This window comes from Rhodamnia argentea, chromosome 2 (genome assembly GCF_020921035.1).
Source record: "Rhodamnia argentea isolate NSW1041297 chromosome 2, ASM2092103v1, whole genome shotgun sequence".
NCBI lineage: Eukaryota > Viridiplantae > Streptophyta > Magnoliopsida > Myrtales > Myrtaceae > Rhodamnia > Rhodamnia argentea.
Window position 1 is genome coordinate 19,135,877 of NC_063151.1, and position 17,749 is coordinate 19,153,625.

The window sequence follows — 17,749 nt, forward strand, 5'->3', positions numbered from 1 at the left end:
GCTTCTCCAGGAGATTGTGGTTTTCCCGGTTTCCCCTGAAATTACTTCTCCCAAAAGTCCCAATTGCAAGTAATCCATCCGGCTAGTCGGTGAACTCTTCTCGTGGTTCTAGTCTCACCTAATCTGAAACGTTAAGGTTTAACAAGACATTATATTTCGCCAATGCAAGAGACGACAAGAAATTTGTGTATATCTACGTTGATTTGGCATACTCTCAACAAAACCAAGTATTCTCTAGAAGTGGAATAGATCCTTGAAAATATAAACAATGTGGATTGGAAAACTAGGTACCTTTCTATCTCCGGTAGCTTTTCGCGATGCGCCTGATGAGTTAAGAATCATCCATTAGAAAGACATGTGAAAATAGAGCTTACAGTTAAGGGTTGCTGAAACTGCATAGGCTGTACGAGTAGACTCTCTTCCTGTCTGGCGTTGAGCATGTTCTGCATCCAGCTGAAGAGCTGCAATCAACCAAAACCAATGGCTGACGTGAAAAGTCGATTGACCAATGAATGCTTTTGGTGTATTTGTGTGTGAGAGAACACAGTGTGAATTCGAAGAAAAATTTATGGCTGCAACGGGTGTTTTTACCTTCATCTTGAGTCAGAGGATCGTGAAGCGTCTGGGATGGAGGCACTGAAGGTGACGGATTTATTCATAGGATTAGGAAATGTGGCTCAAATGGCCGATCCAGGCGTTTAAAAGCGGAGACAATTTGTGGATGCTTGATAGAGCTAAACAAGAATTATTTGTACGTTAGTCGTGGGATGTGGAGCGTCAAAGCTCTCGTCCATGGCAGGTAAGGATGACCACTGGAGTTAGAAACCAAGGAATGTCACTCCAGAGAAGCCAAAGGTTATAAGTATCTTGCATTACTTCGTAAATCATCAGGACGATTTTGACCATCTGTCCCTCGATACTATGTGGGCGGAAGCAGCTATTGGCGAAAGGGAATGGCAAAGCGCAGCCCCAAGTCCGAGCGCATTAACAACCTAGGAGGTGAAAGTAGGTTCTGCACTGAAAGTCCAGCCAGTGAATAGATGAATAGCAGACTCGAAACTCTTCTAGTCTTCTGTCGCTCTTCAGAACGGCAAATGACTTTCCGATCACCGCATCGCCCCCCGTCTCCAATAAAGTGCCGGTTGCTACTAAGGGAGAGCACAAATCTTCAGATTAACCTTTCGTTTAGCCACCTTAATGTCCCTCTCACCTGATCAACACACAGTCCCAGCCGTTCTTTTCTTTTCTTTTTATGGTCCTTTTCATTTTTCTTTCAGGATAATCACGCGCCGAAGGTGGAGAGAAGCTGCATCCGAAAGGATGTGTCTATTCGGAACGAAGAGAAGCAGTACTCAAAAAGAATGTCTCAAGGAAATCGAGCTACTTCACAGTGTAGTTCTCGCAGCACATCCTATGATCATATGAAGATGACGATGAGACATCGGCAGTGCTGTCGCGATAGACCAGTGAAGCCAATGAGGTATTGTCGACAAGTCAGTTTTAGTCATTATCTGGAATCGGCAGCCAAATAAGGTAGCTGTTTTCGATATGGGCCGGTCCATGAAAGTAAGAGTCAACTAAAGGAATGTTACTTGCTGTGGTATCAACATGAAGGATGGAGAAGAGTTAGAGTTGAAGCCAAACGACTACACAGATAAAGAGCGGTTATCAGACTACGCCCTAAAGTTCTGGAGAATCCCGTCCTAGAATCTTGAGGCAGTTAGGATTCAGAATAACAACCACCAGTGTCGGTTACCTCTCGTATTTGGCTATAAATAGCCGAGAGAACTTCATTTGTTGGGATCCGCAATCAATAACACTCATCAATTTATTCAGCAAATTTATTTTATCAATTATTTATTAGCAATTCTTTATAAGTTATTTTAGGGTTAATATCACGAAAAACCCCAAATTGGTACACTTGTGACACATTTACCTCTAACTAATTTTTTAACTAACAACAGCTTAATCGGTTAAAGCTCGGCTAAAGTACACTAGAAGTGCCAAAACTTGTGTACGACGCTCACTTTAATGTAAAAAATTTCAAAATGATCACTTCAGTGCCCACTCCAATTTGAGCCGACGTGGCTTGCCGGAAATCCGATACGAGCTATTTTTTATTAATATTTGAGCTGACGTGGCTCGGTGGAGTTGACATTGAAGTGATCGTTTTTTTTTAAATTGGCACTTAAATGATCGTTTTTAAAAAAAAAATTACACCGAAGTGATCGTTTTGAAAATTTTGGCACTAAAGTGATCGTTTTTCAAAAAATTTGACACTTAAGTGATCGTTTTGAAAGTTTTGACACTAAAGTGAGCGCCGTACATAAGTTTTGGCACTTGTAATGTACTTAAGCCGTTAAAGCTCATTTTAAGTTGATTGATCAACCTGCTCGTCAGTTTAGAGGCAACATCCTATGGCTTGTATGTATGTATGTATTAGTAACTAGTTACATTTCAATGTGAATTAACTTTCGGCCGATCAATAGTTGATAATCTCTCCACGCAACTAATAACTTCCATACGAGAAATTAGTTCTCCACGCAACTAATAGCTTCCATACGAGAAATTAGTTTGGCAAAAAAGAATTGTGCTAAGCCAGTCTCTTACCACAGGGACTTTTCACCGTGGAAAGTAGGCGTAGGCGTATCAAATTATCAATGACTACTAGATCTGTCATTTTGAAAAGTAGCTTTACTTCCAAACTCTTTAAATTCAGTAACTTCTCCATGCTAATAATCAAAATTTATTCGGAGAAGTAAGTTTAAGCATATTGCTGTCAAAAGTTGCTTATTTATGTGTTAATGAATCCCCTTTGAAATAAGTGACAATCAATATATCTATGATAAGTTTTATGCAGATGTCATTTAAGTGTTTTTCCGTAAATAAGGCGATTTAGTAACTTCACCAGAATGCGAAAATAAAAGTAAGGACAGTAGTAAACTTCAGAAGTATCAGTACAGAATAATGTGCACTTGCACCCCAAGAAAAATCCAATACTCTCAAGTTACACCATTCTACTACAGTTCTTGGATAATTCCGGCTACACGCATCAACAGTCAATACGTGTTCTCGAATTACCGCATGCCAAAATGCTGAATCCAGAAGCTATACATCCTCATTCACCCACCAGAACGACCGTATTGTCTATCGCTGACTAAGCATAGTTTGAGGAGCAGAGATCAAGTCATGATATTGGATTATTTCGAAACAAAGCCACGGCGAGCCATTCCCAGTCAATCTGCAAAAACCAAGCTCTCTTTTGAATAAGATTTCCAATCATAGATTGCAATTTCTCTTGATGAGCATCATACCAATGAAAAGAACCAAAAAAAAAAAAAAAAAAAAAAGCGAGGCAATTTATATTGGATTCAATTCAAAATACTATTGAACCAAACATAAGTCTAAGTAAAGCAACAGTACTCAAGAATGTGGGTGCACCACATGGAGAATTGTTATTTTGTGTCTCGTGTTTTGAATTTCTACGGAGATGAAAAAAATCTTGAATGCAAGATTTGATCGGATTAGCTTCGTGGACTCCACTGGCCGAATAAAAGAAGTGCACATGAATATTCTATTGTTTGGAGTATATCTTGTGCGCCCTCCATCTTAGTAATGGGGCAGAAAGAACAAATAAAGAAAAGGAATTTTTTTCTTTATCTGCCACACTTGGGCGACAAAGAGGGGATTACATATATATTATATGTTATCTTGAGAGACCCATTGAAGAGAAAGATAGTAAAGGTTTTGCTTTTTGTGGCTCTCTGACTCATCCCTATTAAAGCCATATGAAGGAGAAGAGAAGTAGCGGGCACAAGCTGAAGGAGCTGCACGGAGGAATGCTTCTGATCGTCTGGGTTCTCGTTTCGTTGGCCGTGCGAACGTGCTTCAACAAAACGATTGAATTGTCTTTGTGAGTTTTATTTTTCGTATATCCGATTGAGTTGTTGTATTTGTAAACACTTAGGGTTTGGGTATAATCTAGGTGTGGGAAACACGAGAGTTATTGAGCGATTGTAACTGTGATTCTCCGATTATAGTGGATTGTTCTTGCTGGCTCTCCCGTGGATGTAGGTACCGATATTCGGACCGAACCACGTAATCCCTGGTGTCATTTATCGTTCCTCGTTATTTCTCTTGGTGCTTTCGCATTGATTTATTTGCAAGATCCTGGTTAGTTTCCGCGCGTTATATATATTTCAACAATTGGTATCAGAGCACCAGGTTCGGATATTCTAGATTGTGATTTGGGGCTTTTGCTTGTCCGATTATTATCTAGATATCTTGTTATTGCAATTATGTCCGGAGTGAAAGCTGAAATTGAGAAGTTTAATGGGAGGAACAACTTTGGGTTATGGAGTCTCAAGATGGAGGCGATATTGACAACTCAAGGTTTAGCAGAAGCATTGGAGGGCAAGGCCGAGTTGCCCGAAACGATGACAGATCTTGAAAAGGATGTGGTAATGAGGAAAGCTAGAAGTTTGATCCTGTTGAATTTATCGGATGAAGTGTTAATAGAGGTTGGTGAGGAGAAGGATACCGCAGCATTGTGGGCAAAACTTCGGGCGCTCTATGTAACGAAGGGTTTGAACAATCGCTTATATATGTTGAAGAGGATGTTCCAGTTCGGATATACCGAAGGTACGTCTATCAGAACCCATCTAGATGAATTTAATAAACTCATGATGGATTTAAAGAACGTCGGTAAGACACTTGATGATGAAGAGCGGGGCATGATGTTGTTGGCTTCCCTACCAGAGTCATGGGAGCACTTTAGTGATTCATCGTTGCGTGGGCGTACTACGATTACCTCGGAAGAGGTAAAGTCCGCCTTATTTTCTAAAGAGTGGCAGAGAAAGTTGCGAGATGACAGTCTAGCGCAGGATGTAGCGCGAGGACTAGTGATTCGGGGTAGAGAGCAACAACGAGGGTCCAAGAGCAGCAGAGGTAAAAGCAGATCTAAGTCACGCCACGTAAAGTCCAAGGGACGCGTGAAGTGCTTTGAGTGTCACGAGGAGGGGCACATCGGGAGAGATTGTCCTAAGTTGAGAAATAGAGGTGATAGCGAAAAGCCACAACCGGTGTGGCGAACGTTCTTGAAGAGAGCACTAGTGATGCAGAGGTTGTCTTGTGTGTGACTGCGGGTTCGTCGGGAGATGAATGGGTGCTAGATTCGGGGTGTTCTTATCATATGACGCCTCATAAGAACTGGTTTACTACTTACCAGACTGCAGATGGTGGTAGAGTTCCCGTTGGGGAATAACGCAGCCTGCAAGGTTGTGGGGATGGGGACGATTCGGATTCGGATGCACGATGGCGTGGTGCGCACATTGACGCACGTAAGGCATGTACCGGAGCTCAAGAAGAACCTTATTTCTTTGGGGACACTCGATGATATCGGGTGTAAATACACCGCTGAAGGTGGAGTGCTGAAGATCTCTCGAGGTGCTATGACGGTAATGAAAGGGAAGAAAGTGAGTTCTCTCTATCATCTACTGGGAGAGACCGTGACAGGAGCTGCTGCGGTTTCATCGAGTGAGTCAGATTCTGATCTAACTCGTTTATGGCATATGCGTCTAGGGCACATGAGTGAGGCGGTATGACGATGCTCGAGTGATAGAGGGTTGTTAAAGGGTCGAAGACAAGTAAGTTAGACTTATGTGAGCACTCGCATCTTTGGGAAGCAGTAGCAGATTAAGTTTGCTACGTGTATTCATTCGACCAAGCAACCGGTAGAATATATTCATTCGGATGTTCGGGGCCCGTCTCCGGTTCCTTCGAAAGGAGGTGCCCGTTATATGCTGACATTTATCGATGACTATTCCAGGAAGGTATGGGTATACTTTCTAAAGCACAAATCTGATGTGTTTGATCGGTTCAAGAAATTTAAAGCATTGATTGAGAAGCGATCGGATAAACGGATCAAGTGCCCGAGAACCGATAACGGCATGGAGTCTCGTGGTAAAGATTTTACCGAGTTCTGCGAGAGAGAAGGGATTGTGAGACATCGCACAGCACTGGGACACCACATGAGAATGGCGTGGCAGAACGGAAGAACAGAACTTTACTTGAGCGGGCTCGGAGCATGCTTTCGCATGCTGGAATAGGCAAGGAATTTTGGGCCGAAGCAGTAAACATGGCCTGTTACCCGATTAATCGATCTCCATCATCTGCTATCGAGTGGAAGACTCCAGAGGAAGTATGGTCGGGAAAACCCGTTGATTACTCCGGATTGCGAATATTCGGATGTTCTGCGTATGCTCACGCGAGTGATGGTAAGCTTGAGCCGAGGTCAAAGAAGTGCATATTTCTGGGTTATGCACATGGGGTGAAAGGCTACCGGCTGTGGTGCACCGATCCCGCATCACCCGGTTTTCTAATCAGCAGAGATGTGATCTTCGACGAGACCGCAATGCTTCGACGGAGGAGTTCTGAGACACAACCAGCAGAGCAGACTGATCATAGTGTTAGTAGTGAGGTGGAGCTTCAGGTGGAGACTCCGGAGACCTCGGAGGTAACAGATGTAGAGACTGCAGATGAGGCCGCAATTCCTGAAATAGGTGATAATGAACAACCAAGACAGCCGCAGCGTAGTATAGCCGTTGACATGCAGAGAAGACAAATTAAACCACCGGTACGTTATGCTTATACAGATTTTGCTTATGCTTTGACCGTAGGTGATGAGGTGGAGACAGATGAACCTTCGTCTTACTCTGAGGCGATGGCTAGTTCCGAGTCATCGCAGTGGCTAGGGGCTATGAGCGAAGAGATGGAATCACTCCATCGAAATCGGACATGGGAGCTAGTTAAAGTACCCAAGAGCCAGAAGATTGTCGGAAGTAAATGGGTCTACAAACGGAAAGAGGGCATTCCCGGTGTCGAGGCAGCGAGATATAAGGCGAGACTTGTTGCGAAGGGGTATACCCAAATGGGAAGGCATTGACTACAGGTGAGGTGTTTTCTCCCGTGGTAAGGCATACTTCTATTCGTGTTTTACTTGCCTTAGTTGCTGCACAGGATCTCGAGTTGGAGCGACTTGATGTGAAAACGGCATTTCTTCACGGTGAGTTGGAGGAGCAGATTTACATGAGGCAACGGAGGGATTTGCTATTCCGGGTAAGGAAGATCATGTTTGCTTATTAAAGAAATCTTTATATGGGCTGAAACAATCTCCTAGACAGTGGTATAAGCGGTTTGACGCTTTCATGGCTAGTCGGGACTATTCAAAGAGTCAGATGGATAGCTGTGTTTATTTCGGGAGATTGGAGGACGGGTCTTTGATATATCTGCTATTATATGTTGATGATATGTTGATAGCAGCCGAAAAATATGTCTCGATATTGATGCTGTCAAGAGGCGGTTGAGTGCTGAGTTTGAGATGAAAGATTTAGGTGCTGCGAAGAAAATTTTGGGTATGGAGATTTTGCGTGACAGATCTGCAGGATTACTACGTTTGTCTCAAATGAAGTATATTGAAAAAATTGTCGCACGTTTTAATATGCAGTCAGCGAAGTCCGTAAGTACGCCATTAGCGAAGCACTTTAAACTTTCGGTTAAGTTATCGCCGCAACCGGAGGAGGAGGAGGAACATATGTCTCGTGTTCCTTATTCTAGTGCCGTGGGTAGTATTATGTATGCTATGGTATGCACTAGGCCCGATATTTCACAAGTCGTCGGTGTGGTTAGTCGTTATATGAAGCGTCCAGGTAAAACTCATTGGGAAGTCGTGGAAATGGATCCTCGATATTTGAAGGGGACAAGTGACGTTGGTATAGTATACCGGAGGGACAAGTAATGGCAAAGTGAGACCACTCGGTTTTGTGGATTCTCGATCATGCGGGTGACTTGGATGAGTGCGGGTCTTTAGCCGGGTACGTGTTTACGCTTGCGGTGGTGCGGTTAGTTGGAAGGCGTCCTTACGGGACCACGTAGCCTTGTCGTCGAGCGAGGCGGAGTACATGGCACCGACCTTTGTAGCGAAAGAGGCGATATGGTTGCAAGGTTTGCTCATGGACTTTGGGTTAGAACAGAAAAGTGTTGATATACACCGTGATAACCAAGGTGCGATTTATCCGGCATATAATCCGGTTTATCACGAGCGAACGAAGCATATCAATATTAGGTACCACTTCATCCGAGATGTCTTAGCGAAGGGTAAGGTTGTTGTGAAAAAGATTGCTACAGCAGAGAACCCCGCGGACATGATGACTAAGCCTGTTCTTTTGGCGAAGCTCAAGCTCTGCTTGAGCACTATTGGCGTCTATAGAGAGTGATCGCCCATTAGGGCGACAGGAGAGCAGCATGGATAATAAGCACTATGACTTTGATTTCAAACATCGAGTCAAGGTGGAGAATTGTTATTTTGTGTCTCGTGTTTTGAATTTCTACGGAGATGAAAAAAATCTTGAATGCAAGATTTGATCAGATTAGCTTCGTGGACTCCACCGGCCGAATAAAAGAAGTGCACATGAATATTCTATTGTTTGGAGTATATCTTGTGCGCCCTCCATCTTAGTAATGGGGCAGAAAGAACAAATAAAGAAAAGGAATTTTTTTCTTTATCTGCCACACTTGGGCGACAAAGAGGGGATTACATATATATTATATGTTATCTTGAGAGACCCATTGAAGAGAAAGATAGTAAAGGTTTTGCTTTTTGTGGCTCTCTGACTCATCCCTATTAAAGCCATATGAAGGAGAAGAGAAGTAGCGGGCACAAGCTGAAGGAGCTGCACAGAGGAATGCTTCTGATCGTTCGGGTTCTCGTTTCGTTGGCCGTGCGAACGTGCTTCAACAAAACGATTGAATTGTCTTTGTGAGTTTTATTTTTCGTATATCCGATTGAGTTGTTGTATTTGTAAACACTTAGGGTTTGGGTATAATCTAGGTGTGGGAAACACGAGAGTTATTGAGCGATTGTAACTGTGATTCTCCGATTATAGTGGATTGTTCTTGCTGGCTCTCCCGTGGATGTAGGTACCGATATTCGGACCGAACCACGTAATCCCCGGTGTCATTTATCGTTCCTCGTTATTTCTCTTGGTGCTTTCGCATTGATTTATTTGCAAGATCCTGGTTAGTTTCCGCGCGTTATATATATTTCAACAAGAATCATGATCAACTATCATTTTGAGGAAAAAAGAATGATCCATCCTCTTCGGTTGTCGATTTTACCTGCCTGCTTCCGTTTGCTCAAACAACCCCAAAGGCATAACAGCTAAACATAAGCTGTTGGTAGTTCATCTTCTCCGTGTAAACCCAATGCAAACAGTTTCTCCCTAATCTATTGCAGCTGATTTGCAATTCCACTAATGCTCATCCACCTTCCCGGCGCACCGTATGAACAAGCAAGTCCAATATTATACACCATAACCAAACACTCTTGAAATATGCCATCACTTTTGAAATGCCAATGCTGGGGATTACAGGTGCCTAAATGTCTCTCTCTTTCTTGAAGCAGAATTCTGTTCGTAATTTCAAATACTCGTCCAGGCAAAGCGTTTGCGACGAAACTATGAAGAGTCAAATTGTCTCCGAATGTGTCATCGGTGGGACTCAACCCCGTGAACATCTCTAGCAAGAGAATGCCGTAACTATAGACGTCCCCTTCTCTTGAAACTTTGCATCGTTGTGCATATTCTGCCACACATTTAGATCATAGTGCGGGTTAAATTGGAGTGTGGATCTTCAAATCAGAATGTAATGTGCCTAAAGGCTATAAGATTTGTCATTATCTACCAAACTTCATATAGGAAGAGAGAGAGTACCTGGTGGAGCATAACCAATCGTCCCTCTAAGACCCACCGAGCTCATCTGACTAACTACGGTATCAAAAGATGATCCAAGAAGGAGTTTTGCCAATCCAAAGTCGCCAACATGTGCAACCATCTCCGTGTCTAAGAGGATATTACTTGGTTTTAGGTCACAATGAACAATTGGGATGTGGCATTGATGATGAAGATAATCCAGTGCTGAAGCAACATCAATAGCTATATTTATCCTCCGAATGAAATTCAACTTTTTCAGGAGCTCATTTCCATCAAATGTTGTGTTTGGGTGTAGCCATCGTTCCAAGCTTCCATTGTCCATGAATTGATAGACTAAGGCCTTAAAATCATTTCCTTGATAATCACTACCCGAGCGAACTATCAGTATCTTCAAGAGATTTCGATGTTTGATGTTCTTTAATGCCTCGCACTCCACTATGAAACTCTTCAGGGCACCATAACGGGCTAAATGAAGCACCTTCACGGCAACATCAATTCCATTGTCCTCGAGTACTCCTCTATAAATAGAACCAAAGCTTCCAGCACCGATCAAATTTGTTGAAGAAAACCCATTTGTTGCTTTTAGGAGTGCTCCATATGACATGTTCGGTTGTGAATCATTTATCGAACTTGAAGCTGGTTCATTTACTTTCTTCTTTAACAAACGAACATATAGAAAAGCCACAATAAGAGATATTCCGAGAACTCCGAAAATAATAGAAGCAGACAATAGAGCTATATTTATCTTTCTGCTTTTGGATCTTTTGGAGATGTAGTTGGGAAGGTGAAATTCCGGCAGTCCGCCGCAGAGCTCATTGTTCCCAACAATGGAAGTCCTAGTAGCATTCTTAAAGACTCCTTCATGTGGCAGCATGCCTCCAAACTTGTTGTATGACAAATTCAAAAGTTTCAAGGAGTGAAATACTCCTAAAAATTCTGGAATCTGACCCGACAAATTATTGTGTGAAAGATCTAGCTCTTCAATGCCTCCTAACGATCCGATTGATTGAGGAATGGACCCGTGGAAGAAGTTTCCCCCCATCCCGAGTGATGTCATTTCAGTGCAATAACCTAAACTACTGGGGATTTCACCTACCAACAAATTGTCCGAGATGTCCAAAGCAGTTAAAGCTCTCAAGTTGCCAACATCTGTGGGTAGAACCCTAGTCAGATAATTACGAGACAAGTTCAGAACGATCCCTAATGATGAGAGGCCTATAACTTGCGAGGGTATGGCACCACTCAGATTGTTATTAGACAGATCGAGCACATCAAGAGATCAGCAATTTGATAGATGTGAAGGAATTGGCCCATGAAAGTTGTTCCCCCTTAGATGCAGTTGAATTAACTTGGTTAAATTTCCCAAGGAAGATGGGATACTCCCTCCCAGGTTGTTATCACCTAATAGCAGCATCCCTACATCTTGTAGGGCCCCCAAATTTGAGGGGATAACACCTGAAAGCTGGTTGGAACCTATACTCAAAACTCTCAGGTTGATAAGATTCCCGATTTCCTATGGAATCTCACCAGATACTCGATTCTCATTCAAAGAAAAGAACGTGAGAGAGGTAGATAAATTACCTACGCATTTAGGTAACAACCCACCAAACTTGTTCCCCCCACCACTCACGATCTCTAATTTGGTGCTGTTAGTTAACGAGCATAGAAAGCTCAAGTCTTCAGGTCTTCCACTTCCAAGCTGATTACTACTGAATCGAAACACACTAAGCTTATACAAATTTTCCAGAGAAGGTACTCTTCCGGAAAACCTGTTAACATTAAGTTGAAGTGAGCCTAGCTTTGTGCAATTCGATATCGATACAGGAACCGGCCCCTCAAGATGGTTCAAACCAATGCCATAAAATTCAAGATTTGGGAGTTTGAGGCCTATGCCTGCAGGTAGAGTCCCCTGTATCCGGTTTTCTCCAACATCAAATGTAATGAGCGAAGAGAGATTGAGTAGCGAAGATGGAATTGTACCTGACAATCTGTTTCCTCCAAAAGCAAGCATTCGCAAGTTTGCCAGGTAGCTTAGAACTTGGGGAATGCTCCCGCCCAAGTTGTTTCCGGTTAAAAAAAGGACCTCCAATGAAGATAAGTTTCCCATGGAGGAAGGCACACTCCCCGTTAGATCGTTCCAACCCAAAACAAACACTTGTAGCTTCGGCATTGAACCGAGCTCTCCGGGAATTTCTCTAGTTAGTTCGTTAAACCCAAGCATGAGGGTGACCAGGTCTGAGCAACCCGACATGTTCCTGGGAATTTCGCCAACCAATGAATTGTTGTCCAATCGTAGGATACGCAGGCGGCGCAACTGGCCGAGTTGTGGAGGGATTTCTTGATTGAAGCTATTGTTTTGTAGCAACATCTCCCTTAAGAAGCTGAGGTTCCCGATATGAGGAGAGATTGATCCAGAGAGTCCTTGTGACTGCAAGTCCAAGATCGTGACCCTCCGGTGCTTGCGGCCGCACGTAATGCCATGCCACTGGCAAAAGCCAATGCTATTGTTCCATGAGTTGAGCACCCTGAAAGGATCCACCGGTATGCCAGCCTTAAATGTGAGTAGCGCGAGCTTGTCTGTTTCATTGGTGGTGGAGGAGACTTGGTTAAAGCACAGTGCAAGAGCAATACCAAGAAGCAAGTGGCATGATTGGAACCACTACAAAAAAATAAGGATTTAGTCACGGATTTTGCCACGAAAAATTGACCAAAATTCGTCGCTAAACTGATTTGCGACCAAAATTAGCGACGAAAAAATATTCGTCCCCAATTCGGTGTCGCAAAATTTAGCGATGAAAAACTAAAGTTCGTCGTTAATTAGCGACGAATTTTGCGACAACTATTTATTCGTGGCTAATTACCGACGAATAAGTTTCGTCGCAAATTAGCCACGAATTTTGCGACTAATTACTCTCCGTGGCAAATTAGCGACGAAACTTATTCATCGCTAATTAGCCACAAAAAAAAATGCCATCGCTAAATTTAGCGACAAATTTAGTGACGAATTTTTTGTTCGTCGCTAAATTTTGCGACGCCAGATTAGCCACGAATTTTACCGAATTTTTCGTTGCAAAATTTGCTACGAATTTTTATTCGTCACAAAATTCGTCACAAATTTGATTCATCGCAAAATTCGTCACAAATTTGCTACGAATTTTTATTTGTCGCAAAAAGCGTGTTTCTTTTGTAGCGTTCCTTTTTATTCAGTGGCAGAGGGGGTGAGGGAGTCTTGGGTCGCAGCGGGTCGAGGGAGTCCCCGGGCTGAGGTGGATGGTGACGGGGCTGGCGAGCTGGACGGTGGCGGAGGGGGTGGGTCTCAGCTGGAGCAGGGGGCCTCGGGGGCAGAGGAGGAGCAGAGCAGGAGGGTAGTCGGGGTGCCAGGACAAAGAGAGGGAGAGAGACCGAGAGATGGAGATGGAGGTCGGGGGCTCGGGCTCGGGGTGGACGGCTGGAGGGACGACGACGAGGCCGACGGTGATTGGAGGAGGCGGCAGGCGGTGGCGTCGGTGGTCAGCTGGAGGCTGGTAGAGCAGCAGTGGAACAGAGGAGGAGGGCGAAGCGTCGTGGGTCTAGCGGCTTGTGAGGCTAGCGGGGCGAGCTCGGCGGGCTCGTGGGGCTCGCGGGACGATGGAATGGCGCGGCGACGGTGCAGATGGAGGTGGCGACTGCAGGCTGTGGGTGTCGGGGCCTGAGTTGTGGGGAACAGGGATGCGGTGGGGTGGAGGTTGACGACGGCTACGCGGGGCTAGCGGGCGAGCGGCAACGGCCGCAACGGCGGGGTGACGAAGAAGGCGGGTGGTGGTCAGCTGGAGGCTGGTCGGCTGGGGGGGCTGCCGAATGAAGAAGAAGAAGAAGATGATGATGATGATGATGAACAGGGGGGAAGGGGGTCTGTTCGCACAAAGAGGAGGAAGAGAGAAGGTGAGTGGGGGGAAGAGAGAGAAGGACGAAGAGAGAGAAGGTGAGTGGGGTTAGGTGAGGGAAATTGAACGCTGTGGAGAGCGGAATGATAGAAAGGGGGCGGGAGAGTTTATAGAATGGGGTTAGGCGGGAGGAGAGAGTGGGATCGCTAAATTTCAAAAGCTCCCTCAAAAATTTAGCGACGAAATAAAGTCCTTTCGTCGCTAATTAGCGACGAAACACATAATTTCGTCGCTAATTAGCGATGAAAACATAATTTCATCGTTAATTTTAAAAAAAAAAATTTGCGACGAAAGATGAAATTCGTCGCAAAATTTGTGACAAATTCTCATTTCGTCGCAAATTGCTGATATAAGTTAAATAAAAAAGAAAAAAATAATTAGCGACGAAAAAATAATTTCGTCACTAATTTCCAGAATAAATTTGCAACGAAATGTATTATTTCGTCGCAAATTTAGCGACGAACACTGTTTTTTCGTCGCAAATTAAATAAATTGAACATTTTCTTTTATTTTTCCTTCATATTAGCGACGAATAACAATTTCGTTGCTAAATTAGCGACGAAAATAATGATTCGTCGCTAATTTTAATATTTTCTTTGTTATTTTTATTCATAGTGCTAATTTTGCGACGAAAACAAAAGTTTGTCGCTAATTAGTGACGAACGTTTATTTTCGTCGCTAATTAGCGACAAATGTCTATTTTCGTCGCTAACTTTTAATAAAAGAATTTGTGACGAAAAAAGACGTTCGTCGCTAATTGGCGACGAAGCCCATTTTTGTCGCAAAGGAGATAGCGACGAATAATTATTTCATGGCCGTTTTTGTCGCTAATTAGCCACAAAAAAAATTTTGTGGATATTTTCGTCGCTAATTAGCCACGAAAAATTGTTCGTGGGAATTTTCGTCGCAAATTAGCGACGAATTATTTTTCATCACTATATTCGTCACTAATGAGCAACGAATTTTTTCGTCGCTTATTTCATCGCAAATAGCGACGAATATTCATTTTGTCACTATTTTCATCGGGAATTTGCGACAAATTTTTTCCGTAGCAAATTTTTCGTGGCTAAATCCGTGTTTTTTTGTAGTGAACTCTCCAAAACTCATGCTTACGAGCTTCATGACTCAAAGCACAAGAAAGCGGGTAGATATGAAAGCAATGGCAAGAAGAAACAAGAGGCGGCATCAATGCTAGTGAAAACTGCGAAGGCATTTATAAGGGGGAGTCGTTTTATGTGGACAGCTTTTTGAAGGCCTTTCTCTTTCTCTTTTTTGCTTTTTGTTCTTTTTGTTAGTATCACTCAGTGCTTTATAAAAAGAAGGGTTATTGTCATGAAAAACTCTAGACTAGTACTGCTGTGAGAAATTTACCCAAATTAATTTGTTGACCATAAAAAATTCTAAACTACTACATCTGTGATAAGTTTATCACCCATTAGTTTCCGTTAAATTTTACCTTCAAATTGCTAAGTTCTATGACATGTGATAGTTGACGGCTTTACCATTTTGGGGTTTTCACCCTTCGTTAGCCATTGTGTACCGGTTTGGATTTTTTATAGTATTAATCCAATTTAACGAAAACTAACGAATGGTAAATTTGTTACGTGTGTATCAATTTAATTTTTTTGGTGGTCAAAAAATTAGTTTCGGGTAAATTTATCACAAGTGCACCAATTTGGATTTTTGGTGATAAAAAAATTAGTTTGAATTAATTAAATTTGTGTACCACGTTGGAGTTCTTCGTGGAAAAAGAGAAAGAGTATCTCTCAGTCAATATAGAGCATCATCGAGAGCTTTATTTAAATACAAAAAAGGAGATCATCTTCCCATAAAAAATACTAGTGAGTCTCTTTCTCTATCAGGAAAAGTGCTTAGGATAGTCAATGAATTTTGTCCATTTAATGCTTTTGGACCATAATTGGTTTCCGTAGAATTGTTTGAAAGGAAAAATTGTTTTAAGTCTTTCAATTCATGCGCAATGAGTGCCATTCGGTCAATGAGAAACAAATCAACCGTCGAGATCGTTGACCTTGACTGCACTGCCCCCTTCGTTAAGTTGCACGACTGTTCATTTGCTCTGGCCATATGCTGCGGGTGAGCCGCGCGGTGATGGTGCAGGGTGTATTTCGGGCCGAAATTCTTGCCTAACGTGGGTTTCACCCAGATTCTGCAAATCTCAATGGCTGTGATCGCGCGCGATCTGTGATCCATGGCCCGCACAAGCATTTTCCCGCACGTCGGGGCTGGAAATTTTACGAGAAGGCAATCGGTGCAATGCCCACACCCACTACTTCGTAGGAAGCTCAAATGGTCGCGACTTCAATACTCCCAGTCAATACTACGAAAGGATTTGCTAACATAACAGTATTTAAGTGAAAATATATGAGCTATAAATTCTTGAAGAAGAGGACCCCACAACAATTTTTGTAATCGTTATTATTTTTTTTTTTTGTGACCAAATATTGGCTGTCAATCTTACATTCACCCAAATACTATTACATAATCAACTCTCTACTAAAAAAATTCATGTAAATTATGCCCCGAGTCGTATGTAACAATTAAACCTCGCATGGGATACTGTCTTGCCAATGAAACTCTTGCCCCATTCACAGAGCAGTGAGCACACCAAGGACATAAAAGAAAACTGGGAGAACGAGAGGTAGAGGCAGAATCCTTGCATTGAGAAGTTGTTATATGTCATCAATATAGGCAGTAATCTTTACAACGGATCCAAAGTGCCTCGCATATATAAAAATTTCGCTTTAGACAATGATGCAAAGCACTTGTTACGCAACAACCCCCTGCAGGAACGGTGTAGCCAGATCTAATCTATGGACCACCCTCATGGGGTGATTGAGAAAGAGCAAACCAAAAGGCCCTACCAGCATTAGCTCTCCGTAAAAAAGGATGCGAAGACTAATGCGCACCAATTGCGGTATAATAGAGTTGTAACTCACTAATTCCTGATGCTCACCAATTTGGAATAAAAAATTAATTTACATTGATATTACTTCGATCTTTTTTTTATTTTATATATATATATATATATAGAGAGAGAGAGTAGTTATCCATTTAGAGTACCCCTAACAAAAAACAAATAAAACTTTCTTGCTTTCATCTGCCCTCGGATGCATTGATTTAACGAAGAAAAGGAACTCAAACAAAAGAAAATTCGCATTAATTTATTTCCTCGGATTTAAAATTCCAATATTAAAGAAAACATCAAAATTCTAATTTCGAATAATATGGTTGACTGACGAATACTAGTGTTTCCGGCTTCAATGCATAGGTCAAATTAAAAATGGATTTTGACCATTGCATCAAATGCTAAAGCATGGGTATTTTGTATCCATTGAACATTCATGAGCAGGGTTTGAATGGGTTGAATTACTTAACACCCCTCCCCCCGTCGATCTATTAGTGAACCATCTCTCCAGGGAGATTTTGGGGCACTATATTCTCACCAATGTTTGCGTTACTCAAGCTGACAATCGGGATGTTTCTAATAAGCAATGAATGGCAAGTGCTCTAACATAATTCAAAATGTATATCTCAAGGTAATCGAGCAACTTCAGAGTAGTTCTCACGGCATATCATATCATTATATGAAGATAATGATGAAACATCGGCAGTGATCATCTTCAACAGGTGAATGAAGATAAGGGGAAGACATGTCAAAGGACAAGAATGGTGTGGTAAGGCATACTTGGTGATAGCTCATTGTTGGTCTCCAAGATGATCCTCCAAGCTTGATTAGTACAAAGATGTTGGAATACATTGCACATCTTCTTTGACTTGCGGCTATCCATGTGCGTGTATCAAGGGTTGAATGGATAATGGATCCATCTTTCTAGATGGCTTTCATGTTGGCTTGAAGTCAAACAATGGCCGCAAAATATTAAACTCCCCTACTTTGGAAAATCATCCCAAGATCGATAATCAAGCGTGATTGATTAGTGGTCATCGATAAATATCACTTGACTAACAACTGCTTAATCAATCAAAATCATTTCATAGTTAATTAATAAACCTCCTCATCAGTCAGAGACAATGTTGTGA

The 17,749-nt window shown here is 42.5% G+C and overlaps 3 protein-coding genes and 1 long non-coding RNA gene across 5 annotated transcripts in view; 1 reads left to right on the forward strand and 3 right to left on the reverse strand.

Annotated features, from left to right (window-relative positions):
* Nucleotides 1-17,749, reverse strand: part of LOC115739559 (probable LRR receptor-like serine/threonine-protein kinase At3g47570) — an 83,680-nt gene that overhangs the window by 49,424 nt on the left and 16,507 nt on the right. The window lies entirely within an intron of this gene.
* On the reverse strand, nt 34-731 carry LOC115739570. The gene is made up of 3 exons (XR_004015258.2): nt 592-731; nt 292-453; nt 34-123 (listed from the first exon to the last, which is right to left on the reverse strand). It is a non-coding gene; the product is annotated as an uncharacterized LOC115739570 (long non-coding RNA).
* On the reverse strand, nt 10,716-14,870 carry LOC125313838 (probable LRR receptor-like serine/threonine-protein kinase At3g47570). The gene is made up of 2 exons (XM_048274505.1): nt 14,784-14,870; nt 10,716-12,424 (listed from the first exon to the last, which is right to left on the reverse strand). The coding sequence occupies exons 1-2, from the start codon at nt 14,810-14,812 to the stop codon at nt 11,281-11,283; spliced, it is 1,173 nt and encodes a 390-aa protein (XP_048130462.1). The 5' UTR covers nt 14,813-14,870; the 3' UTR covers nt 10,716-11,280.
* LOC115739614 (LIM domain-containing protein WLIM1-like) overlaps nt 13,161-17,749 on the forward strand; it is a 29,097-nt gene continuing 24,508 nt past the window's right edge. The window contains exon 1 of the mRNA XM_048274511.1: nt 13,161-13,187. Coding sequence (XP_048130468.1) covers nt 13,176-13,187 — 12 coding nt within the window. The 5' untranslated portion in view covers nt 13,161-13,175. The remainder of the gene's footprint in view (nt 13,188-17,749) is intronic.